Source organism: Lagopus leucura, unplaced genomic scaffold, assembly GCF_019238085.1.
Source record: "Lagopus leucura isolate 7727_CA_CO unplaced genomic scaffold, USGS_WTPT01 Super-Scaffold_100009, whole genome shotgun sequence".
Classification (NCBI taxonomy): domain Eukaryota; kingdom Metazoa; phylum Chordata; class Aves; order Galliformes; family Phasianidae; genus Lagopus; species Lagopus leucura.
This window is the reverse complement of record NW_024962266.1, coordinates 3,213,219-3,240,000: the sequence shown is the minus strand read 5'-3', so window position 1 is coordinate 3,240,000 and position 26,782 is coordinate 3,213,219. Positions and strand designations below refer to the sequence as shown.

Below are 26,782 nucleotides of genomic sequence, written 5' to 3'. Positions count from 1 at the left end.
AGTACCAAATCAACTGTTACCTTCAAAAATACTATAGGAATAAGAACCTGCTTCTGTCATGCTTTGAGGGCTGGAGCCATAACGCTGGGAATGCATACTCTGGAGAAGGCCCATCTTCTTCTCCCAGCCCTGGGCCCATCTTGGAGATGCTTTGGGCTCTACCAAGGTCAGTGGGACTGCATGTGTGTCAAGCTGGCCCACATCTCTCTGGACAACTCACCTCTCCGACCTTAGTGCAGTGTCAAGTCTAACACTAATCACGCTCTCTTTCCTCTCCCCATAGGTCCTCCTCACGCTTGGCCAACCAAGGTTGGCTTAGAAGGCTCACCTCCCTCCTAAGAAAATGGGGACTGACAGTGAAAACCCAGTCCTGAGAAACGTGCTCATCAGCTTCAACTTGTTGCTGCTGGGTGCTGTCCTGAAGCCATTCGAGTGCCGGCTGGAGGTGACAACAGAGCCAGCCGAGAGGCCAGCAGTAGATGAGGAGGGGGGCCTGGCCAACTGCAGTCCACCCATCAAAGAGCAGCCCATGGTCTTCCACCACATTTACAACATCAACGTCCCCGTGGACAGCTGCTGCTCCTCCATGCTCAGGTCTTCGGCTGAGGAGCTGAGTTCAGAAGACGACAGGCTGGCGGAGTACACAGAGCAGACCTCCGACAGCGAGAGCCAGGTCACCTTCACCCACAGGATAAATTTGCCCAAGCAAGCCTGTAAGTGCTCCACCTCCCTCCCGTCCCTGCAGGAGCTGCTGAGCAGGATTGAGATGCTGGAGAGGGAGGTCTCCATGCTCCGGGACCAATGCAACTCCAATTGCTGCCAAGAAAATGCAGCCACAGGTAGTAATGCGATGCTGTTAGCTCTTGTTGGGGACACAGGGCTCAAGCAAAAGGCAGGAGAAATAAATACAGAGCTAGTAATGTCACTCACAGTAATGATGAAGGAAAATCTCTGTTCAGCCATGGTGTTGTAGCTGTGGCATTACAGAAAAGTCCAGCTTAGGGCCTCCAAGTCAGGGAATTCCCTGGGAGGGATTCGGTAACTTCAGCTCCCAAAGCCCACTTGTTGTGGAAACCCCATAAATGTATCCATCAGACAGAGCTAAAATCCCATTAAAATAAAATTGTGGCTGATAAGGGGATGAGCAGGGTGAGCTTCCCAACCTGTTCCCTCCCAGCTCCTTGGGCCCTTTGCTGAGAATGGCCTTGGCTCTGAACAGCACTGCTTAGCAGCAACTGTAAGCATCAGTGTGTTATCAGCATTCACCCAGAAACAAAAAACAGCATCATACCAGGCACTCTGAAGAAAACAGTTCGTGTCAGTTGAAACTAAGACAATGGTGAAGCTCTCAGAGCCTCCATCAGGGTTTCTCCAGTAAAGGCACAGCTCAGTCCCTCTGTGATAGTGAGATAACATGATAACAACATGGGTTGTGAAAGGTTTGGTTTAGAGGCTGCTGAGCAGAGGTGCTAGCACACAGCTGGTCTCTGATCTCTCAGGTAGCCCCTGAAGGGTGCTGTCTGGAAGGGCACCTCGTGGCTCCAGGCTTTGCTCAGTCCTGCTGGGATGCCCCCAGTGTGGTACCAATCAGCTGTGAGCATAAAAGAGACTGGAAAACACCATTGAAAGACAAGACTGTTTGCACAGTTAAAATGGAATGGGAAGAGCAATGGGAAAAACCTGATTTTAAGGAATTCATTTGAAACACTGATGGAACAATTTGGGTTATTTGCAACATATGTAGCTGGTCCCATTAAACATTTATCAGTAGTTGGAGTCTTCACTCAAACCACAGATGCATGATGAGGTAGAACTGGAATAATTTCATTCATTTTAACCAAGCTGCTTTCAGTTCACCACACTTAAAATGAGAGCAGGATCCCGACCCCACAGCCTGAGGCACTTCCCCAAGGAAACAGCTTCTTACAGCACACCTACAAGCATCCTCTCTCTTCATTTGATAACTTAACTAGAGGATGAGATCTGAAGAGAACCTGATCGCCATTCCCAATGCTTGCAGTTTCTGGGGGAAGCATCCTGCAAAGAAGCCCAAACCGATCTGTCTGGCTTAGCATACAGCTAAGCCTTGCTGCGGGGGTATCTATCAGTTGTCACCCAGATAACTCACCTAGGATGAGAGGTTCACTAGGGGGGGACAAAATGTCTCGTGACTCACGGTCTTTCTGGTGCAGAGGCTTCCTAAGGGTTGGAGGAAGAACTGAAAGGGTTCCACTCCTCCTTTCTTTCATGTGAGAAAGAGCAGGCAAAGTCAGAAAGGGAAGAATTAGCCAGGCTGGTGTAAACCCGAAGCTGAAGCAGCAGGTCCATGTTGTGAGGCAAAATATGGGAGGATGAGCAGTGTCAGAGCAACTGGTGCCCTCACTCCCACGTGTCCCTCCTCACCCTACTGCTGAGCAAAACAGGGACATCAGAGGAGTTGGCCACGTGTTCTCCCTGCTTTCCCACATCCCTAACTCATGTGCAAACCAATCTGGAATCACCAGGATAGGGATAAATATTATATGTCTTTGATCGTAATACTCAGACATAATATTGGGATCTCTCAACTTTACGATGAATCTATGTGTGGAGAGGAGACAGCAGAGCCCACTGAGCTGTGGTTGGTACAGAGGGGTTGGCCACGGAGGGCTTTTTGCCATGTAGCTGTCTAGGGAACTACAGAGAAACTGAGGGGAGCTCTGGAACCCAGCAGGTCCACAGCCAGGAGTTGAGACTAGAGCTCCCACCCCAAGCCCCAGCATGACCCATACCAAACCTGAGCCTCACCCATCCCCCAACTCCTGCAAGACAGGAGAGCTCAGCCATAGGGAGGACCACCCTGCCACTTGCCCTCCATTCACAGACCCCACACCAGGCTCTGACCACCCATCCCACATCATTTTGCAGGACGCCTGGATTACACCTTACCGTGCAGCGGTCACGGGAACTTCAGCCTTGAGTCGTGCCGCTGCGTCTGCAGCGAGGGCTGGGCGGGCAGCAACTGCTCAGAGCCACGCTGCCCAAGGGGCTGCTCCAGCCGTGGGGTGTGCCTGGAGGGTCAGTGTGTGTGTGACAACGACTACGGCGGTGAGGATTGCTCCCAGCTCCGCTGCCCCGCCGGCTGCGGCTCCCGTGGGCTCTGCGTGGATGGAGAATGCATCTGCGAGGAGGGCTTCGGTGGGGATGACTGCTCTCAGCCCCGCTGCCCCCGCGATTGCTCGGGAAGGGGACACTGTGACAACGGCACCTGTGTGTGCGCCGAGGGCTATGCTGGGGAGGACTGCGGGTGGCTGCGGTGTCCCAACGCCTGCAGTGGACGAGGTGTCTGCCAGGATGGCCTCTGCGTCTGTGAGGATGGCTACGGAGGGCAGGACTGCTCGGCAGGTAGCAGGGGTGTGTGGGGGGAGTCAGACCTGATTGTGTGAGAAAGGGACACAAAGTTCCCAGAGTCCCACAGGAGCATCACACAGCATGGGAGGAACCCATAGCTGGCAGAGCACTTTGTGCTCATATCCCATAGTTTGACTGCCTGCCTGTTGTTCCCATCTGCCAGAGATGCATAAAAGTTTGGGAGGCAAGCAAAAAGCCATTGAGTTTCGTCCAAATATTGGTGGTGATCTACTTTTACAATAGTAGTACAAGCAAGTTCTCCTGAGCCTTTGCCTTGCAATAAAACTTGTGAGCACATGACCCCCAAGCAAGAGCCCTTACCCATGTCCAACCAGCAGACCCACACTCCCTCACCCGTGGCCGGAGGATAAGTCATGCACGTCCTGATGCTCTCCCTCTCTTTCCCCATCAGTGGCTCCTCCTGAAAACCTGCGTGTGACAGGGATCAGCGATGGCTCCATTGAGCTGGCATGGGACAGCCCCGGGGCAGCCACTGAGTACGTGGTATCATACCAGGCAGCGGGGCCAGGGGGATCCCAGCTCCAGCAGCGGGTGCCTGGGGACTGGAGCACCATCACCATCACGGAGCTGGAGCCAGGCGTCGCCTACAACATCAGTATCTACGCAGTCATCAGCGATGTCTTGAGCAGCCCTGTCACCACCAAGGTGACAACCAGTAAGTATCTGCCTGCACTTGTCCCTTGGTACCCCAAAAACCAGAGGTGATGCTCATCAGACAGCTGCAGAAGACAGCACTGGCCCATATAACGAGGAATACCACAAGCAGCCTGTAAAGGTGCATCCATCTGATATTTGACCTATCCTATGATGGCATTCTTGGCACAATGCACAGTCTTGCCATGGTGTCATGCAGCTTTCTCAAGCTAGCTCATGTTTTCTGTAAAGACCTTCCAGCAGCAGAAAATTGAGCTTTCAGAAAAAAATAGTGGAAATATGTTTACCCACATGTATATCCACATGGGGATAAAGGAAAGGTGGAAATGACACCACTTGCTGCAAGAAGTCTCTGGGATGGAAACCCAAATCACTGACAATCAAGGAAAATTTCAGTGCTTGCTTGAAGCCCCAAGACGCGGCCCAAAATATCTTATATTTTTGTGATATACCATACAAGTCACAGGTTCTGCTCCTTTTTCTGGATGGGCTCCCCAAGGCAAATCCCCACAACATAGCTAATAGCACAGCAAGAGGGGATGTTGCTGTGCATCATGAGGTTCTTAGTGCCAGAGGAAAAAGGGAACAGCAGGCTGTGACAGCAGCTTCCAAAAAGCATCCTTGGGAAATTAAAGGCTGAGTAAGCAGGGGAAAAACAAGTGATGCCAGTGCCGCTTTTGTAACCCCATTGCTCACCCTGTTGGCACTGTTACTGGGCACAAAGCAGTGGGATGCCACAGTGGAGGGCATCCCCCTCCTCCCCCTCCAGCCCAAAAGAACAATGATGCTGCTAACAGAGACCACCAGGGCCCCATTTCCATCACCCCAATAACAAAATAGTTGCAAGGAGGTCAACCCAGCCCTCACAACCTCCTGGTCCCTTCTAGACTTGGCCACTCCGCAGGGGCTGAAGTTCAAGACCATCACAGAGACGACCGTGGAGGTGCAGTGGGAACCCTTCTCCTTCCCTTTTGATGGCTGGGAAATCAGCTTCATCCCCAAGGTAATGCTACTTCACAGCACGACATCGTGGGGTACACCCTAAGCCTAGATCTCAATGACCAGCCGTAGGCTGTCAGGGCTCCAGTATCCCCAGTCACGTGCCCAGATAGCTCCTGCCATGGCATTTTAATTGCAGTGAAGAACAGGTAGAACTGGTGCCAGAAAAGATGAAAATGATGAAAGTGTTGCCCTAAATATCGCCTATTTTCCATACGCAGTAACAAAAATTGTACATCAAGTATTTCATCTATATTCATAATTTCTACACCATTTAACCATAAGTATAGCTTCAATTGTATATGGAGCCTCTTTACAAGAGGCTTTCAATCCCCAGCAGTAAAAGAAATGCTGATTAAGGCACAATTATGCTGTTTTCCCTTGTACAAAATCCTCGCTGGAGTCAGGCAGCTCTGGGCAGTAGGAACAGCAGAAGTTGGCCCCAAAGTTTTAACAGCTCTCAATTGCAAAGTGTCATGAGACACTGCACAAAACAGGGGCCCAGGGGCCTGAGATAACTTACTCCTCGCTTCCAAAAAGGGCTGGGAGCATCTTGGTGCAATTTTTGATCCACAGATGGTATCAGAAGCCAAAGTTTGGGTACCGCTGTTACAAAACCAAGGGTGTCGGGATGGAATACAAAAACGTTGTATTTCAGGATGAAATAGAGTAATAGAATCACAGAACGGCTTAGATTGGAAGGGACTTTAGAGACGATGTAGTTCCAACCCCATGCCACAAAATAGGGCAATGCCAGGAAAAGACCACCGGAGCTTTGAGTCTAATGGCAAACAAATCATGCATCATTCAAGCATTTCATCGATACTCATGAATTAATCTCAGCAACATCTGCCCTGAAGCAGACAAATTGGTATAGGCGTGTTTTGGGGTGAGGAGTTCGTGGGATGTTTGCAAATGTCTCTCCTACAAGGACATCAGCAATAGGTTTTCCTCAAGCCAGACCACTGAAGCAAGCTGCTGGCTCCCATTTCTCTTATTTAAGCTTAAAACCAGCAAGAAACATGCAGGGAATAAAACAGAGAGATAAAGTACAAAAGGAAAGCTGTTCCTTGGGCAGCCTTTTCAGGGATGGGAATGGATGCAGCTCATAGGGCTTTCATTTTAGTACCGTCCATCAAGCATGAGGCCTTGCATTGTGAAGATGCAGTTGTTCTCCTGCTGCCAAAATTGGGTTTTCTCAAGTCTACATTATCAGCTTTTCCCCTGAAACAAGACAGAGGGTGCTGTCTCCTTGGCTGCCTGGAAGCTGCGGCCATGGTTTGCTCAGACAGAGACACAAAACCATTGCTGCACCCCAACTTAAAGCAAAACCCAAGAGACAGTGATGTGAAAAAAAATACATATATATATATATATATATGTATATATATATATATATATATATATAATGTTAAAGAAGCTCTATTGCAAATAACCCCTGTGCTGTAGGCTTGCAAATCGAGGTCAAACTGCCTTTCCAAAAGCTGGGTGTGGGGACACTAATTTTGTCCTCAGTGTCCCCTGGGGGAGTGCACGCCCTCCCTCTGTGCAAGCCACCCTCCACACCCTAAATTATCCCTAGATACAGGATTGGGGGAGTTATTGCACATCTGCTCATGCTGGGGGGCAAAAAAAAAGGAGAAAGCAATGCAGGGGTATTTGGGGCAATGAGAGAGGCTCAGAGAGGCAATTAGTGAAAGACTGGAGTGATAACAGACATAGAAAAGAAAATTAGCCAAGGTGAGATGGCAATTTATGGATAAAATGGAAGGTTTCCTGTCTAATGAGGAAAAGAGATGAATATGGATTGAGAGCTATGTGCACAGATTTGTTTAGTGTGTTATTAGTAAAGACAGCAGCAAGAAAAGATCCATTGTCCAAACACTGGCAGGGAAGGTGACATTTGCAGTTGCTTAAAAGACTTATGTGTTTTTCAGGGCACAAAACAGAAAGTATAATGAATTCAATCAAGATATTTTAAAAAGGGGGGAATCCAAAATAAATACGCGATGGTTTCACCTCTGCATGAAACATAGACAGCTCCCGGCACCTGGGTAGCAGCCATGCAGGAAAAGGAGGCTTTGGTTTTACTTTTATGTTCTGGAGAATATTCAGATGGCAAAACACAGCAAGGTATGAGGCAGGAGAGGGGACGGGGGCATTTCCCAGCTCTACAGCTCAGGTGCTCCACAGCTGGTGGGTGACTTTGCCCCAGGCTCCTGCATCTCCGTGATGAGATGTACTGGGATGAAGACGTGATCTGGGGGTGCATGGCTGGGTCATCACTTTGCCATGCATCAGTGCCTGTACTCCCTGAGAATAAAGCTTTTTCTGTTGTTTTTAAACCCCTTCCTCCTTCCTGTTGCCTTTTCTCCCCCCGCCCCCGGCAGAACAACGAGGGTGGTGTGATTGCCCAGCTCCCCAGCACCGTCACCACCTTCAACCAGACTGGGCTGAAGCCAGGCGAGGAGTACACTGTCACTGTGGTGGCTCTGAAGGACCAAGCCAGGAGCCCCCCGGCCTCTGACAGCATCTCCACCCGTGAGTGAGCCCGGCACCGGGCAGTGCATCCCAAGAACCTCAGCACCCCATAGCAAAATCAGCTCCAAACACAACATCTGCTGGGGCCAGAAAGCTGCCCGAGCCAGGAGCTGGGGCATCAGATACACAGAAGTGGTTTTCTTCAACCAGTGTTCTGAATCTGAATGCTTAGCACAACCCAAATGCTACAGGTGCATTGCAGCAATAGGTTTTCATGCAACACTTTGTCCTTCTCCTCCCCAAACTGCTGTGAGCACAGAAAGCATGGTGTGTTTAATGGGGTTGGGAGTCACGGCTCTGGTCAGCTTGCACAGTGTAGCTGCATGAATTCCTCTTCTCCATTAATCTCACCCCAGGCACATTTGGGAGGCTGGATGTGCCCAAGAAACAACTCTAAAAGTGCACTGCCTACTCATCTCCTCCATATTAAAGCTCCTACATGCTTTTGTGCAGCCAAACACCCTGTCCTCCCACCCATTCAGGCAAATCAGGCAGCGGGGCAGAGAGCCAGAAGCAGCTCTACGAAATTCAGCATGTGTGGAAGAACGTAGTCCCTTCCTCGCCAAGAGGATGTGGCGCTGGGCAGAGCATGGGGAGATGCTAATCTGTGGCTTTGGAGAGGAAGGGGTGGTGCAGGGATGGTCCCTCCATCAGACAGCCCCTCTCTGGCAGCACATCTGAGCTTCCTCAGTACAGTCCTGCTCCGCTTGACACGGCTTAACAGAGACATCTCCTGGTCAAGGCAAACCTTTCCCTTTTTCTAGGAAGTCACGGGGAAAAAAAAAGAAAAAAGAAAAAAAAAAAAGAGGCTGGTACATCAAATTAAGTGATTGACTTTAGCAAGGGAGCACAGCAGCGCTGTGCTCTCCACCACCAACATGAGATGCACGGTTTGGATGAGCCTTGGCCAAGCTGGACACTCAGCTCCAACCTAAAAACCCTGCTTCCCAGCCATCCTTCCTCCTCTGTTGCTGTTTTGTCCCCAGACTTCATCCCACTACTCCCAATTCCCCCACACATCTATTCTAAGCTCCTTCATCCCTTCCCCACTCCTGCATATAGCCCCCAGGATTTCCCACCCTGAGGCACAGCATTCAGCACATCCTTATTACACCACAATGTTTCCAATGTATGTAGTCTAAAGGACATATGCAGCACAGCTCAAACTACAAGATTAATGTGTTTTTTTCACCACTTTTTGGTCACAGAAGAGACAAAGCAGGCAGCCAGTGCATCAGCAGTGCCATGGCACAGTAGCCTCAGTCCATGCCAACGGTCCTGCAGGACTCAAAGCATCCCTCACTTGGGCTGAGCATGTGATTGACCAAGCGCTGGAGAATGCAGAGGAAGAATGAGTGCAATTCTCTGCAAAATAGAGCAAAAATGTCCTAAGCAGCCTCTCAGGAGATGCTTGATATGAATGCTTTAGCTAAAACCTCTTTGTCTGAGGGTGTTTGGTGGTGGACACCCTCCATAGCCCTGCTCCCAGCTAGTTAAGAAGCCTCGTCAGAGCAGTTGCATTTTCCCCTCCCTCCCCAGTGCTAACACGTCAGCAGCTCCAAGAGCTGATCCTGCAGCTTAGCTACAAAGCAGGAGCTGGCACCAATGCTGGAACGTGTCTAGAGACTTTCTCCAGCTCTTGATGGTTGAATCAGTCCTTGGCCCTGTGTTATTTAACGCATTGTCAACACCTTTCAAGAGCCATAATAGACAAAGTATCATTGCTGATAAATTTTGCCAATGATAGAAAGGCTTGTAAAAGAGTAAATTGAGTGGAAAGAAGGAGATCATCGATAAAAGCATTTTGAATGGCTCGAAGAGCTAGGCACAAAGGAAAACTGCATTTTTCTATGCATCACCAAGTATGAGCAGTTATCTAGGAGCAACGAAAACAGACCGGAGAGAAATGTAGGAGGTTTTATTCTGGGAGTTGACTTCTGAATAAGACAGAGAGGAATTGTCAACACTCAGCTTGAGAAGGGCAGAAGTTTCATTCTATCTGTTACTGGCATGTATCTGTAATGTTCTGCTCAAGAGAGATGTCAGGAAAGTGGAGGGTCTGGAACAAGGCACTGGAACTCACCATGACCAAGCCCTGTGAGCGCTTTAGGTTGGAAGAGTTGAGCCTTGTGCCCATGCCACCTCTAACTCATGCCGCTCCAAAGGCCGAGTGGCAGCTTGATGTCCCCATACCTGCTGCCCTTCCCCATCCAACTCTCCCCCATTAACCACCCCTCCTTTCCCCCACACTCTGCAGTCATCGACGGCCCGACGCAGATCCTGGTGCGGGACATCTCCGACACGGTGGCCTTTGTGGAGTGGACTCCGCCTCGCGCCCGGGTGGACGCCATCCTGCTGAAGTACGGGCTGGCGGACGGGGAGGGCGGGAGGACCACCTTCCGCCTGCAGCCCCCCCTCAGCCAGTACTCCCTGCAGGCCCTGCGGCCCGGCGCCCGCTACCACCTCGCTGTCAGCGCCCTCCGGGGTGCCAACGAGAGCCAGCCGGCCCTCACTCAGTTCACCACAGGTAGCTGGAGGAGCCGGCGAGGGGGCTGAATGCTGCAGAGTGGTGTGGTGGGTGGGTGGGAAAGACCTTCAGGAAAGACCAGGTCCAGCCATCAACCTGACCTACTGAGCGCCCTACACTAACGTGTTCCTTATCACCGTATCCACATGTCTCTCGAGTATCTCCAGGGATGGAGACTCCCCCATTGACCTGGGAAGCCTGTTCTAATCCTTGCCTACCCTCCCCGTGAAGAAATTGTTCCTAATGCCCAGCCTAAACCTTCCCTGGTGCAACTTGATGCCATTTCTTCCTGTCCTATCAATTATCACCCAAGAAAAGAGATGAACACCCACTTCACTGCGATCATCGTAGCATTGTAGAATGGCAGAATGGCTTGGGTTGGAAGGGACTGCAAAGATCATCTAGTTCTAGGGCTGCCAACCACTGAATTAGGCATCAGATCAGTTACCCAGGGCTCCATTCAACCAATCTCTTGTCAGGTTGTTGTAGAGGGTGATAGGATCTCCCTTCATCCTCCTCTTCTCTAGGTTAAACAATTCCACCCCCAAAACAGCAGTTTTCACCCTTAATGCCACCCACAGACCAGTGTGCATCAGGGAGGTCTGATTTCAAGACAGTGCTCCCATACTTGCACAGCACTGAGAGCTGAGGCAGGCACAGTGCCTGAAAAATCAGCAATCAGGCAGCTGGAAGAAGCCCAGTTAAAAACATGGATATCTTATTTTATATCTTATATGAATAGTCTAACAGGTCAGTAAAATTTTAATTAATGTTAAGCCTGCAGAGAGCTAACAGGTTTAATTTACCGTGCCATAAAGGAGTAGGTAGAGAGCGTATATCAGTGCTGTTTTATGGTATATAAATTAGTTGCCATGTACATCACTGGGGAATACTAGGCTCCTTTTACAATAACCACAGCGTGTGAATTGTGTATATATATCTATGCAGATATATATGTAAGAATGAGATGTCCATTGCAATTGATTTGCTGAGTTGGCCTTCTTTGCTCTATTTCCAAAAGACAGCATAAAAATCCCTCCTAAGCCCAGACCCAGAGCAGGAATTAATGCCTACCTCCTGTGCAGTCAGATCCTGCCCTGCTCAAACTCATCCCTCGCAGGCAGCTATGGTACATATCCGAGCAGGTCTGGCATGCAGCCTCCGCAGCACAAATAAAACATTTGATCAGTCTGGACAGTGTCTGAGCATGAATAAATCTGCAGAGATGCTTGAGGTCTTCTAGAAGAAGTTCAGGCCAGTGCTGGATGGCTTTAGAGCACTGGTCTTGATGAGTCTGTGAGTGGCACCTCCAGGTCTGTTCTGAGCAGGGGGCGAGAGATGTCCCAGCCATGGGGATGTGCCACCTGTGACCCCTCCCCACTTCTCAGCCATGCCACAGCTCCCAGAGCCCATTGGCAAGAACACAGAATCATAGAATCATTAAGGCTGGAAAGGACCTCTGAGATCTAGTTCAACCATAGAGAGACCATGCCTTTCTTCCTTGTGTTGGACAGAGATCGATGCACCCAAGAACCTACGGGTGGGCTCACGGACCCCCGCCAGCCTCGAGCTCACCTGGGACAACAGCGAGGCAGAGGCACACAGCTATAGGGTGGTCTACAGCACTCTGGCTGGAGAGCATTACCACGAGGTTCTGGTGCCACGGGACACTGGCCCCACCACCCGGGCCACTCTTGCAGGTATGCCTGCGTTACCTTCATCATCATCTTCATCATCTTCATCTTTACCCTCACTCATCCCCATTCTCCTTGCAAGTCCAAATCAGCTTGCCCTAGTGCTCCTTCTGTGAGTCTGGGTGATACTCTGCTGGGAGCCAAGTGATGTCCTTTGGTGGGGCTGCCCCAAGGGTCCAAAGAAGAGCTAGCAACGGCTGGAGTGAGAACTGGGGAGAGGAAGACACTTCAGGTTGATCTAGAGAAAAACACTACTTCTCTTTTTACTTTTTTCCCCCTTGTTGGGACACTGATGCTCCATAGGCTGGCCTACCCAAGTTCTTTGTCTTTTTCCTCATCAGCACAAAGTAAACCCAAAACCAGGGATGGCAATTCCAAACAAGTCCCTCCAGCATTTTGTGGTCCAGGCTGGCACATGGGTGCCACCATGCTCTGCAAGCACCATCACATCCCTCTGTCAGCCTTACCAGGAATGTCCCCAAACACACTTTGTATTAGCACCATGGAGAGCCATCCAAGATCTATTTTCCTTTTTCAGCTGCAGCTGGTTGCCTGCCAGATCTGCAGCTCAGGTGGCATTTTGGGGGCAAAAAAAAGCCCCAACACTTATATACCAAAAAAATATCATTTTTTGAGCTTGGGACTTATCTAGATCTTCAGTATGGCACGGCACCAGGTTCTCCTGTATTGTGTCAGGCTCAGACAACTGCCATATGGACCTTTAGGAACAAACGTGTGCAGTGGAAAAGTATAATGCAAAGTTACAGGCACAGCGGCACTGAGTCATGAGAAAGGCTGGAGGGCAGGAAAACATTTAGAGCAGTTAGCTTGAAAAATGTGGTGTGTAAGAAAGAATGTAGTAGGGACAGTTTCTGCTGCACTCATGAGTGGAGAAGTGGGACGGAGATGGATGAGGACAATGGGAGATAGGGGTTCTGGTGCTGGTCCTCTGTCCTCTAGGATATTTGCTGCCTTTTGGGATGATATGGAGGGGACAGATGAGAGGACAGCCTTTGCTGATGGCAAGCAGCTGCAAACAGCCTCTCTCTATCTTTGTCACAAACACCTTAGCCTTCTCCTCCAGAGCTTCATCACCCATGGTGTGGAGTGTTGGGGCAAATTTCCAGCTGCTGAGGACTTAGTGGGGTTCATGGCATAAAAGCCTTCATCTGCCCCTAAGAAAAGTGTTGAGGAAAGGTGCTGAACAGAGCTTATTGAATATTTAATCTTAAAATTACAGCAAATCTTGCCCCGCCCCAGAGGTCTCTTTTCAAAGATGAGAATTTGCAAAGCTGTCAGAAATATTGGTGATTTTTCCCTATCCAAGAGATGGGAGAGAAGAGGCTGGGCTGCAAGGCTTATGGCTTTCTCTGACCTGATGGGAAAGATCAACAGAGCATGAGGAGGAGAGAAATGAAGCTGTCAAAGGCCAAGCAGGAGTGAAGACCCAGGAGATGTTCCATGGAGATAGAGCAGCCACCAGTAATAGGCACAGACAAAATGAGCTCGATTAGCTCATTTCCCATTCCCCAGGTGAGAGGAACCACAGGACACGTCCTCCTCAAGGAACGTGCTTGAGTCGGCTCCCAGCTAGGCTGTATGCTTACAAATTAATGTCCATTTCATTTACTCTGCGTAATTTATTTCTTTTTGCGACACCAACCCTGTGACAATATTTGAAGCTGAATCATTTTGGAAACAAACACAGCTACTTTATCATTCCCATCTCATTTTGCTCCCTCTCGCTCACACACAATTTCTGTCTTGATGCCAGCAATTACAGCAGACCTCAGTAACTCCTTTTAAAAACTGGTTATTTCTGAGCTAGACTAATCCCACTTCCCTGTCCAAAGACATTTGGGGGCTTTTTCAAAAGGCTTTCTACAGCACCCAGTGGAGTGGCTGAGCTGTGGGAAGGTTGGTGATTCTAGAAGCACTCAGGAGTGCCCCTTTACCTCCAGCCGTGGTGGGGGTCACTCTCCACGACCACCAAGTTGGATGCTGTTCTCATGCACCTCTCTGTGCTTTACTCAATCTTGCAGATCTGGTGCCAGGGACAGAATATGGCATTGGGATTTCAGCTGTGATGGACAGCCAGCAGAGCGTGCCAGCGACCATGAATGCTAGGACAGGTGAGTCTAACCCCACCGCTTTTGGCCTCCAAACACAGCCAGATCCTATGGCCCTCCAGCTCCTACAACCTCCATGGCACAAACCGTGCATGGGAACAAATATCTGTAATATTCAACTCACAGAGCTTGATAGCCCCCGGGACCTCATGGTAACAGCTTCCACGGAGACGTCCATCTCACTGTCCTGGACCAAAGCCATGGGTCCCATTGACCACTACCGTGTCACCTTTACCCCTGCCTCGGGGATGGCCTCTGAGGTGACAGTGTCCCGTGATGAGTCGCAGCTCACCCTCTCTGAGCTGGAGCCAGGGACAGAGTATACCATCTCCATCATCGCTGAGAGGGGACGTCAGCAGAGCCTAGAGGCCACCGTGGATGCTTTCACAGGTAAAGAAAACCAACTGGAGATGGGACCAAGCACAGGGCACTACCCCATTACCAATTCCCCAGCACCAAAACTCATGAGACGGGGATGGGGATGAGAGCTTGGGGGCAATCCATCCACATCAGAGCAGGTCCATGGACCTGAGAAAGGTGATGGCCCTACCAGTGCGGGGGTCCTGCCCTTCTGGATAATGGCACTGAACATGTTTGCTTGGATGATTTCCATAAGGAGGAGGTAGGGAAGCCTCTGTAGGAAAACATGTGGTCCTCTGTGCTTTGAGTTGGCAGAAAGGAGAATCCAGGCCTTGAGGGGCCTGAGAAGTATCTCTGGGATGAAAAAAAACATGGTTGAGAAGCACAGACAGCTCATCCAAATTGTATCAGATTGTCCCCTCCATGAGGCTGGGATTGAACATGTTTGTAGTCAGAACTGAGGAAAACACCACTTCCCCTTTCCTATTCTGCCTCTTGATCCCAGCAGAGATTCAGACCACTGGAGCACCCACATGTGGGGCTTTGCAACCTCCCTTATATCCTCTATGGGCACCAGTGCACAATGCTGGGTATGAGCAAGAGGTTGGGAGCTGCAGACTGTGGGGGGCTGCATCTCCCCTCTATGGCTTTCAGGGGTCCGGCCCATCACGCAGCTGCACTTCTCCCAGCTGACATCCTCAAGTGTGAACATCACGTGGAGCGATCCGTCCCCCCCTGCAGACCGCCTGGTCCTCACCTACAGCCCCCGGGATGAGGAGGCAGCACAGCAGCTGGCACTTGATGGCACCCGCAGGCATGCCAGCCTCACGGGTCTGCGGCCATCCACCGAGTACCTTGTGTCCCTAGTGGCTGTCCATGGTGCAGTCAGCTCTGAGCCTGTCACAGGCTCCATCACGACAGGTACTGGGTGTGAGACCCCACCAAGAAGGTGGGTGGAGGGAGGGGGTGTGGACCTGCCTCCCACAGCTGTGCTTTCTGCTTCATCTCACCAGGGATGGATGCACCAAAGGACCTCAGAGTGGGCAACATCACTCAGGACTCCATGGTCATCTATTGGAGCCCTCCTGTTGCTCCCTTTGATCACTACAGAATATCCTACCGTGCTGCTGAAGGTAAGGGGTCAGACATTGTGCAGAGTCCCTCCCTGCTATGCTGTACCCCAGGGTGTGTGTGGGGCTGGTCCTAAGTTAAGCAAAGGACTTCAACAGTTTCCCAACAGCTTCAGGCCATTTCGCTCTTACTTTTCTTTTGGAAAATGTGGTGAAAGAGCAGGTGCTGGGGTTGGGGAGCAGGGCCAGAGGTCAATCCCACACCACTGTGTGACCCAAACCACAACCAGCCCAGAAAGCCTTGCTCTCCTCTTGCACCCTCCTCTCCAACCCTTGAGCCTAGTTTTTGCCTATCATGCTGGAAAGGCCGAGTCAGTAAGAATGATGGGCACATGAGTGTCAACACGTGGGCACAGAACACATTTGTTCCCAGCGTCAGCCCTGGGTTGTGGTATTGCCATCTCCTCCTGGGCAAACTCCGCACCTCGGGTCAGGGCCAGGCATGTCACCAAAGCTCTTGGCTCTGTCCTTGCAGGGAGGACAGACAGCACAGCCATCGGCAGCGATGCCACCGAGTACACCATCCGCCTTCTGCAGCCTGCCACCAAGTACGAGATTGGAGTGAAGAGTGTGCGGGGCCGGGAGGAGAGCGAGGTGGCCTCCATCACCACATACACAGGTGGGAAAGGGCTCCCAGTGGCAGGCAGTGATCAACTGGGCCACGTCCTGTCCTGGGAAAGGGCTGGCAGTCCATACTATTCCTGGCAATCAGACAGCCAAGAGCAAGCTGAACTTAATGGCATCCTGAGGTGAGCTTGAGATGATGAGTGAGACTCACGAGGATACACTGGGGACTTTCAAAGTATGTCTAAGAAAAGCTTTTCCCGTATATGCGTGGCTTGTCATGGAGGGAGTGACAAATCTGTGTACCAGTCACAGGGAGGGCAGAGATGTGATGCTGGGCAACCATAACAACCTTTCCTAAAGGAAGTACAGGCTTCCAAAAATAATCCCCAGGGAAATATGTGTCAAAGCCCTGAAACAAACATCATCTGTTGCAAGAATAAAACCCTCTGCTATCCCCAGACTTCTCAAAACCTAAAAAACCTTAGCTCCCCAGACTGTGTATCAGGCAAACAGTGGAAGGCAAACCCAGATAGTGGAGCAGTACAAGCTACAACATGCCACTCTCCAACGAGGGCAGTAAAATTTCATTTGTAAGTAAACGTGTGCCTGGAAAGAGAGGCAGGGCCACAGGCTAGCCCATAGTCCCTTAATGCATCTGACCCTCCAAATCTGTCCCCTGTGCAGCCATGGATGCCCCGCTGGGTGTCACCGCCACCAACATCACCCCCACCGAGGCACTGCTGCAGTGGAACCCGCCGCTCATGGATGTGGAGAGCTATGTCCTCGTCCTCACCCGCCACACAGGTGTGCTGAAACCCCACACCCCTCCACTGCAAGATTTGCTAGAGCTCCATCTCAGCTCACCTCCACCTCTCCCCCACCCCAAACCTGGGATCTTGGTGGTTTCTTCCATGGAGGGAGCAGTAAAGGAGCCTGTGCCTTGGGAGGGCAGTAGCTGGTGGGTGGTGGAGATGCACCCCATCCTTAGGCCCCATGTCTCATCCCATGGGCCCCATGGCATGTACCACTACCCAGCCTCGTAGCACTACCCTAACTCATCTTTTGGCTTACAGTTGCAGGAGAAACAATTCTGGTGGATGGAATCAACCAGGAATACCAGCTGACCAACCTTCAGCCCAGCACCACCTACACGGTTGCCATGTATGCCACCAATGGGCCCCTCACCAGCCAGACCATCAGCACCAACTTCACAACCCGTACGTACAGTCCCGCTCCTACACACCCCTAACCAGCCATCCACCCCAGGAAAAGACAGAAAGGCTGATGCTAAGCTCTTGTTCCAAACATATCAATGTAGATGTGGCCATTTGCTAAAAGGACACCCAAATACCAATGCTAGGCACAACATGAGGACAGGTTTACCACTACTGCATGCATTAACCATCATTATCACTCTTCCAACAACCAATGACATCTTTCTCTGACTCCCCTTGGATTCGATTTCCTGAGAAGATCCTTGACCAGGTCTTCTTTCCTGGAGCCATAGTCTGGCTCTGGAAGGGGCCACCAAATTGGGTTGTGGAGTCTCCTTCTCTGGAGATACTCAAACCTTCCTGGACACTTTCCTGGGTGACCTACTGTAGGGAACCTGCTTTAGCATGGGGTTGGACTAGATGACCTCCAGTGGTCCCTTCAAACCTCATGATTCTGTGATTCCAAGGAGTGTGATAGACTCCATACCACATGCATTCCAGAGAGCATGCATTGAATGGCACTTAGAGGGCTTGCATAGCTCTGTTTAAGGCTGGGGACAGGTAATCAGAGCTGGAAACTGGGGATGAGGATGGACTTTGGGCTGCAGCACAAGACTGTGGAGTTGGATACTAGTCCAGCTAGTCAGGGAGCAGCTTAGAGAAGGTGGGATGGTTGTGTGTGAGGACATGGCCTTCCCTTGTGCCTATCCAACCTGCAGTTTTGGATCCTCCAACAAACCTGACTGCAAGCGAGGTCACCCGACGGAGTGCACTGCTCTCCTGGGTGCCTCCCGTGGGAGACATCGAGAACTACGTCCTGACCTACAGATCAACTGATGGAAGTCGCAAGGTGAGTCCTCATGGGAAAAGAGGCTCATTGAGTCCAGGGATAACTCAACCATGGAGGAACGAGCAGGAGAAACCCATAAAACCAATAGAATGATACTCATTAGGCCAGGGAGACAACAAGGGCATATTACACTCTCCAGTAAGCTTACCTTAGACAATCAATTGGGAAAAGCAGAAAAGGATTGCCTAGGGCAAAATCTGCAAGTTTGGGCAAAGAGGGTATGCCTGGGGAAGTCCGAGGGAACAGACAAAATTCACAACTTGTGAAACACAAGCAAGTTGAGGCAGGAGAAAAATTTCCAGCAAGTAGAGTTGTTAGAAAGGTGATTTGCCCTCCCTGCAAAGAGGAAGGTAGGTACAGACAGCTAATAAATCCCTCAGTACAATATATTTGATTATTTAACGAGTGTATCCATATCTGTCTGTCTGGAGGAAATGCTACAAACACTATCAGAAGTGTGTCACTGCAAATCATCTCATTTCCTGGTGCAGGTAGCTTGCAGCAGCCGGAGGATAACAACTTTGCAGAGGTGTTCAATATAATGCTCTGTGGCATTGGCTGATGACCAGAAAAATTAACATGACAGGGATTGATGGAGCCAAAGCTGGCTGATAATCAGGCTTGGCCAGACCTGCTCCTTGCAATGCTCAGGAAATCTGTCATGCCCCACTCTGAATGTGTGCAGAGCCTAGCAGTGTCAGTAAATAGAGCACACAGACTGCATTTAAGCCTCCGGTGTCCAAAGCAGTGAGCTCTCAACTGCACCATCCCAAAGCTGGACCTCACGCTGACTTAGCCCAGAACTGTAAGCAGCCATGCAGCACCCTCAGCCAAGAGCTGCAGTAGTTGTGGCTTCCCTTCCCTCCTCACTTGCTCTTTAGGCTCCCATTGTTTTTCTCATCTGTTGTCTACCCTCTTGGTGTCTACCCACGTACAGGAGCTGATTGTGGATGCTGAGGACACGTGGATCCGCCTGGAGGGTCTTTCTGAGACCACTGAGTACACAGTGCGCCTGCAGGCTGCCCAAAACGCCATGCGGAGCAGCTTCATCTCCACCACCTTCACCACAGGTGAGGACCCACGCCTGGTAGGCCAGGCGAAGATGATGCTCATGTCCCTGAAAAGAAATTCCCTCCATAGTCACTGCCAATTCAATGCACAGAGTTTTCTTTGAGTTTGCTGTGGATACACTTCCCCATCCTGGTTAAATGCAAAAGTCCCTTCACCTGCTTTCAAGAGATAACAGAAACTATTTACACCAATGGAAAAAGGCTTTTTTTTTTTTAAATAGATGAGGTACTCTAGTTTTTCTCATCTCTTATGTGGATGCATTATGTCAGTGCAATTCCAGCAGGTGATGGAAAAATGTGTGTAATCTTCAAGGCTGCTCAGGAGTCAGGGACAAAGCATCTCATAGCTGGCTTCTCAGAGAGGAGAATGCAGGGAAAACCAACTCACACCAGGCAATGAGAGCATCACTTCAATTAAACAAAAATGTGGCTCCTTGACTGCATTAAACACCAGTGCCAGCTGATACAGCATCTCAACAGAAGTTTAACTCGCTTCAAGGTAGGCATTAGCAAGAAACATTTCTCTAACCTACCCCACCTAAAGGAGAAAGAAAAGGAAGAAAAAAAAAAAAAAAAGTCTTAATTTAAAATGTTTTGCTTCTTTATGCTCTCAGTACACATCCCAGGGTTCTTCCGTTCCCTCTGACATATTAATAGCTCCATCTCTTTGTTTCATGTTTGCATAACGTTCTTAGGGAGTTGTATACAGATGGGACAAAAGGAAGAAACAGATACGGTATTTATAATTTATAGTGGTTTGAAATGTCTTTCAAGGTCTGCTTGGTTCTTTAAGATATGAATATGAATTAAGAAACAACTAATCTGCACAGAGCCCAGGGGAGCCTGGAGTGGATGCCTTTGAAGTAATTTACATTGTTGAATGCTATAAAATGTGAACACTGTCTCACCAGAACTGGTGCTATGCTCTGCAGGGAGAGGAAGAAGTAGGGGATCTTCAATATTTGTAAAAAGTGACAACTTGACAATTTTGGGTCTTCAGGTCAAAAGGAAACAATGGGAGAACTCTCTGTCCTGCCACTCCTATGGGGCTGTGCAGTAGGGATAGATGAACACGGCATGTCCTTCACACTCTCTCAAGGTCTTCATTCAAGCCACTCTTGAAAGCCAATGTGCGCCTTGCCTGCTTTGCACTCAGTCATTTGAGCAATGGGGGGAAAAAATGCAATTCTCTCTTCCACTAAATGAGAAAGAACATGAACCCCGTCCTGCCGAGATCCCACAATTAGGGCTCTCTACAACTCCAGCCTCCAAATGAGGTGTCTTCATTGTAGGACGTTATGGAGCATGGCCACAGGCCTCACCCTGCTCATCTCCAACATTTCCTATGACCCAATTCCTGCTCCATTTGCTCAACCATCAGCCCACTGCAAGTCTGACGTCATTCACAAGGATACGGATCAGAAGAACTCCCCTGGAAACAGTAAAGTCATAAAACCTACTTAGAGTTGGCAATCCTAAGAGGAGAACAGTTTTTGGCATTTTCATAGCTGTCCAAATATGCCAGTGACAGCTTAAACCCCAGCGTTTCAGAAATGGAAGACGACCAAAGGTGTGACATTCCTCATCACTCACCACAATGTTACCACGCATCTTTCCAATGTAGGATGTGTGGAAATCCATTAATGTGTGCACAGATTTACTCTATTGCATTCTATGATGCTGTCAACGGATGCACAGTCACCTCTGCCTTGCAGAACTCAGGACATACAAACAAAGCTAGATCCTTGCTGGACTGTAACCATCAAGGCACGAGGTACAGTGAAAAGTTGTTTGCCTGCCCAAATTTTGATATATTTTTTTTTCTTTTGTAGGTGGCCGTGTCTTTGCCAACCCTCAGGACTGTGCCCAGCACTTGATGAACGGAGACACGCTGAGCGGTGTCTACACCATCTCCATCAACGGGGACCTCAGCCAGCGGGTGCAGGTGTTCTGTGACATGAGCACGGACGGCGGGGGCTGGATTGTGAGTTGCTGTGGCACCCCCTGGCCCCAACAAAGCTCCCGGAGCAGCCCTATAGAATTGAGGCCCTCTCCAAGGGGGACAGCAATGCCCTGAGCCACACAACTCCCTGCCCAGCTTACCCAATGGCAGTCTTCTTGCACGTTGTCCCCATCACTAAGGAACCCCATCCCATCCTGCCAGCAAAACCAAGCTCCATGCCAGCTTAATATTGCTCGCTTCATTTCCCACACCACAGGGAATGGCCCACACTCCAGTAATAATAGTTACGCTTGGCGAAATGGCCTTTGATTTATTTGACGTGTTTGCAGTGCTTTTGCAGAGAAAAAATCTGCAAGTAAATTTGAAGCTGATTTATTGTTCTAGAAATGAAATTAATGTCTACTAGCTTTCATAGGAAATGATTCACATTGCCTGCAATAGGAGGGTGTCAGGCATCGTCCAGATTGAATCCACACTGGAGCATTTTAGAGGCAGATCCCTGTTTTGCTATTGAATTGCACCATCACCACTTGTCTTTACTTAGATGTACTGGCCACTGAGGGAAACAATACTTTGGCACTTGGATTGTTTTTGTCTCAAATACTCACTGCATGTATTATATAAAACTCCAATAGATGTATAGCCCAAACAAGAAGGGGAAAAAAAAAAAAAAAAAAAGGTTTTCTCTAAATGCTGAGTTCTAGAGGAGCTATATTTTCAGCCAAGAATTTTTCCTCCATCCTACTCTGCTTCAAAGCATCCCATTGGGTATCACAAAAGAGCTGAGCAAACACAGAATCATGTGCTAGAAAACCGGAGAAACCACACACTGGGTACAGCATGAAGTCTGAAGGCTGAATCTTTCCTCCTAGGTCTATTGTAACATTGCTACCCACATCTTTTAACTTGTATTCAGCTGATCCATCCACACCTGAACAAATGGCACGGCTGCAATTAACGTTAACCAGATGGTCATTGCCATTTTCTCCACTGAAAGGCACTATGACAGGGCAGAGTATCCTCCTGGCTGTGCGTTCTAAAGCCACTTCTCACAGAGCTTCCCTTGATTTCCCCCACTGCAGGTCTTCCAAAGGCGGCAGAATGGGCTGACTGACTTCTTCCGAAAATGGGCAGATTACCGGGTCGGCTTTGGGAACTTGGAGGATGAGTTTTGGCTGGGTAAGACCTTCGTCATTGGTCTTACACCGAAGTGTCAAACCTGAGCTCCTCTCCTCTGCAATCTCTCCAGGCTGTTTTCCTTTCCTTGTTCATTCCCTGCCCTTTGCATTTGAAATTCACACTTCTGGGTGATACAAAAGCATGCTGTGGAGGTCCCAACTTTGCTGCTCCCAGGCTAGGGACATTCATGGACCAGCATCTTCTCTTGGATGACTAAAAGCGTTGGTGAATAATACAGTTAACAGCACAACTTCTTAAGGACCTCTACCAGCCTTAGCCAGCAAGCCAGTTGCCCAAATCAGGAAAGAGGTGACGGTAGACCTATCAAAGCTCTGAAATAGAGCATTCTCCAAGTGTGAACCAATGCTAGCCCTGCAGTATGTTCTGACTCATAAACAGCTTAACTGAATGATGGGTGTGCAACATGGGAAGAACCAGAGCTCCACAGATTATCACTCCCTGCTTTGGCGACGCTCAGAACGTGGGACTGGGACTCAAACTCACCTCTCAGAGCCATGGGGAGGTGAAGCTTGAGTGGAAACAGAGAGCTTAGACCTCATCAGTGTCAGCAGAGATAAGGCTTAACCACAAGCTGCCCTCTACTGCCTTGTCTTGCTTTCATTACCCAGAAACACTTTACTTGCCCAGAGCTTTCTGGTTGGCTGACACAGCAGATCCAGGTGCTGTATCTCACCAGGTGTCTTGTTGCTTGTGTCCCCAGGCTTGGACAACATCCACAAGATCACATCGCAGGGACGCTACGAGCTGCGCATAGACATGAGGGATGGCCAGGAAGCAGCATATGCTTACTATGACAAATTCTCCATCGGTGACTCCCGGAGCCTCTACAAGCTCCGGATAGGAGACTACAATGGCACTTCTGGTACAGTTTCAGGGCTAGCTGGTATCTCGGGTGCAGTAGAGAAATGCTGGGACCGGTCAGTCTGAAGTTGTAAAGGAAATCTCAGTATCAAAGCTTGCATTTCTGGAGTGGCAAGATGCAAGCCTGTAGCCCTTTCTGTCTTCCTGCAGTTCACTGTGCAAAGCAGGCTGGTAAATTTCACTAGGGACCGAGAGCATTTTCCATCAGGGATAATAAATATCAGAGTCGTTGCTGTTCAGATAATCAGGTCAACCACCAGAGGTGTCATCTCAGTGAACAGCACCACAGCTCGCTATTGATGCTGTGCTGCAGGGTGTGTTTATCACTCTCCTACAGCAATGGAAAAATCTGAAATCCTCTGCAGAACTTTGTCCCGTACAGAACCAAAGGTAGCCACTTTCGTAAGGACACAGGCACACCTGTTGGTTCAGCTGACACAGCAGCATTGAGCTTTGCCCCCTGTGTAAGGAAGGAAGGAGAACATGGGGGTCTCTACCCCAAGAAGGGGATAGGGGTACAGCTACAGCCCCTCTAGCTGGGGTAGAAGTGTCCAGTGACTGCAAGCTTCCATGAACACCCTTGTGTGTTTCAATACTAATTAAAGCATCCAATGCACAGTTTGGGAAGAAAAGCAGTCTTAGACTGTATAGTTTTCTGCCTTATTCCTCTTATCCAGAGGGAGAAAAGAAGGGCAAACATTTTGGTTGGAGAAAAACATGCTTGGTTTCCTCTAGAATGGGAAGGTCCCTTTGGTTAGCAAAAGGGAAGGAGGGAGCGAAATTCCTGAAGGTATGCAGCAGATCTAGGCTCCAAGAAATAAGGGCTTTAGCTCACTTCTGAAGCACTGAAATTCAGATACAATGACAGACTGCTACTTTATCTTCCAAACCCTAAGATTTCCTATGGTCTGTACTGACCCAAAACCAACAGCAGAGGACCTCAGATTAATCCACCATGAGCAATCCCAATTAACACTATTCCCACACCATCCCACCACAGCTCTTTGAGCTGTTGACTGACAGGCTACCACACACACCAGAATTTCCTCATGAAAGACCAGATGGCGTTGAGGCACACAAGCCAGAAGCAGGCTTTTTGGTCCATCCCCCTTAACAGCATCTCTTTCCACAGGGGACTCCCTCACCTACCACCAGGGCCGTCCCTTCTCCACCAAGGACAGGGACAACGACGTGGCCGTGACCAACTGTGCCATGTCCTACAAGGGGGCTTGGTGGTATAAGAACTGCCACCGGACCAACCTCAACGGCAAGTACGGAGAGTCCAGGCACAGTCAGGTAAGGGCAGAGCTGGGCTGAGACCCTTCAGCATTTCTTCAGGCTTGGGCTGCACGGATGAGGCACTGGGGTCGCTTACATTGGCTGCCTTGGTCATTTGCCATGGCATTATTTTAGGTCACACTACAGAATATATCCATCAGATCTCATTTGGAGCCTTTGGGCAGTGGGAAAAAAATGAAAAACAAGCAAGCCAGTGCAGCAGAAGAGTTTCTTGCTCTTCCTGTAGCAGGGTTTTCCTCTGGTTTCTCTATGCAACCAAGCTCGTTTCCTTCCTCTCACGCTTTCATTTTGTGTGTGTGTATGCCTTTCTTTACCCCAAATCCTAAGCTTTTACCCTTTACTTCTTCCTCCTTCCAGGGAATTAACTGGTACCATTGGAAAGGCCATGAGTTCTCCATCCCCTTTGTGGAAATGAAGATGCGACCTTACAACCACCGTAACATCTCTGGGAGGAAGCGACGGTCCCTACAGCTCTGAGCCAGCAGAACTCCCTTCCCACCACCTGACCTTTTCTGTCATTTGTTTGTATTTTATAATATGAAAAGGGGAAAAACAAAAATACTTCTCCTCTGAGATAGCAACCTACCCCTCACAAGTCTTGGAGGGAACCACAGCACAAGCAAAGGCTGTGGAGAAAGAAAGACCTCATTGCTTTGCATCTGTCCCAGAGAAATACCAAATTTCCAGTCTCCCTAACCCCATACTCTGGCCCTTAACATGAAAAGAAAGAGAAAGAGACAGAGAGATTTTTTGATATTTTTGTTAAAAGACCTAGAAATCCCCAGCAAACCCTGTCCGACACTTTTGTCACAGGGCTGGTGGCAGAAGCCTTCCCAGAAGGGGACCTTAGTGCCATCATTTCTACCCCAAGGCACAGCCAGGGACACCTGGCCTCCTCCCCATCCCTGTCTTTTCTCAGCAGGGAGGCCCTGAGTCCCTATAGACACCATCCTTCAATAAGCAAGATGTCACACTTCAAGCCCATGGCAATGTGTTTGGGTTACTGAGCTTGAGAGAAAAAGAGAAGAGAAGATGATAGACTGAGTTAAAAAAAAGATCAATTCTTTCAGTCTTGAAGTCATCATTAGGGTCCGTTTCTTCTGCTACTTCTTTATGCCACCATGATGTCATTCACAGCGGTCGCTGGTCCCAAACCAAAGAGCCACAGTGAAGGACCAGCAACCAAAAAAGCCATCACAGAGCCAGAGCTCAGCCTGAAGCCAGCAGTTGTGTCATGCCATGTTCAGGGACCCGCATGCAGCAGGGGATGATGACAGCACAGCCAAGGGAAGACAAGTGCATGCTGAGAAAGGCTTGTTGCTTTCTCTCTATCCCTCCATGCTTCCATCATAAGAGGGACCCAAATCTCAGTGCCTTGGTATCACCATCTTTCTCATGGGAAATCAACTACTTCCCTCCTCAAAAGAAGGCTTGGCCCATTTAGATTTTGGAGCACCTGGAGACCCTTGAAAGAACAGACGCATTCACTCTTCCCATTCTTAATTTCTCTTACCTTACGGAAAACGGACACCTCAGGTAGACTTTGTTGTGCTCTGCTGCCATTGCTGCCACCTGCACAGAGCCCCAGTGGCCATCACCATGGACCCATCACTCCACAGAGGCTCTGCTCAATGCAGTGCTTTGTCACCCATGTGTCCCAGGACAATGCAGCCCATCACTGGATGCACAGCTGAGGCAGAATTACAAAGGCTAAACATTGCTTTTTGATTTTATCACACTGAAGCTGCTTTGTCTCAGGAAACATCTTCCAGATGGCAACATAAAGGCATCTTTACAGTAGCTTATAATTCAGGCCAGTGTCTCTTTCATGGTCATGCTCCTTGATTTGCTGACGTTACTCATCACCCTGCGGAGCTGAAGGAGGGCATTAAGCAGGAATCCAGCCCCTTTGTCCATGCTGGGCACACAACCTCAGCTGGCCCCGAGGTCAGGATTAGACATGGGTTCCTGCCCCAAGGTGGGCAGCTCACAGCCTGCTGTCACAAATCAGATTTTAATCAGTACTCACCAAGTACTGCTTGGTGCTGAGTCCAGCAGCTGGGGCACAAGCCAGGCAGGAGGCTGCACGTGCTGAGATCTCTGCAGCGTCACTGATGGCAATATCTCAGTCCACCTGAGCAGCCTGCCCCATTAAAGATCCCAAAAAGCAGCAGACAGGACTGATTAAAACTGAAGAGGCCTCCTGCTAGACCAACACAGTAACATTTTCCCCATAACCAAGAGTTTACAGGTAAGAAGTACCCTAAATAAAGTGCCATAGTACAGCAGTTACAGCTAGAAACAGAGGTTAGT

At 49.5% G+C, this 26,782-nt stretch overlaps 1 protein-coding gene across 1 annotated transcript; it reads left to right on the top strand.

Annotated features, from left to right (window-relative positions):
* The first annotated feature begins 343 nt into the window (after nucleotides 1-343).
* On the top strand, nucleotides 344-25,057 carry TNR (tenascin R). The gene is made up of 21 exons (XM_042873848.1): nucleotides 344-839; nucleotides 2,908-3,384; nucleotides 3,803-4,066; nucleotides 4,953-5,068; nucleotides 7,455-7,605; nucleotides 9,863-10,132; nucleotides 11,647-11,832; nucleotides 13,869-13,958; nucleotides 14,082-14,345; nucleotides 14,970-15,236; nucleotides 15,329-15,448; nucleotides 15,921-16,064; nucleotides 16,697-16,816; nucleotides 17,086-17,229; nucleotides 17,946-18,076; nucleotides 19,014-19,146; nucleotides 20,979-21,130; nucleotides 22,192-22,288; nucleotides 23,010-23,171; nucleotides 24,303-24,466; nucleotides 24,827-25,057. The coding sequence occupies exons 1-21, from the start codon at nucleotides 344-346 to the stop codon at nucleotides 24,944-24,946; spliced, it is 4,068 nt and encodes a 1,355-aa protein (XP_042729782.1). The 3' UTR covers nucleotides 24,947-25,057.
* Nucleotides 25,058-26,782: the final 1,725 nt, after the last annotated feature.

Excerpts from the sequence above, each read along its gene's own strand:
- TNR (XM_042873848.1), top strand. The coding sequence starts at position 344 with ATGGGGACTGACAGTGAAAACCCAGTCCTGAGAAACGTGCTCATCAGC. Across the intron at positions 18,077-19,013 it reads CAACTGATGGAAGTCGCAAG|GAGCTGATTGTGGATGCTGA; the intron begins GTGAGTCCTCAT and ends ACCCACGTACAG. Across the intron at positions 21,131-22,191 it reads CGGACGGCGGGGGCTGGATT|GTCTTCCAAAGGCGGCAGAA; the intron begins GTGAGTTGCTGT and ends CCCCCACTGCAG.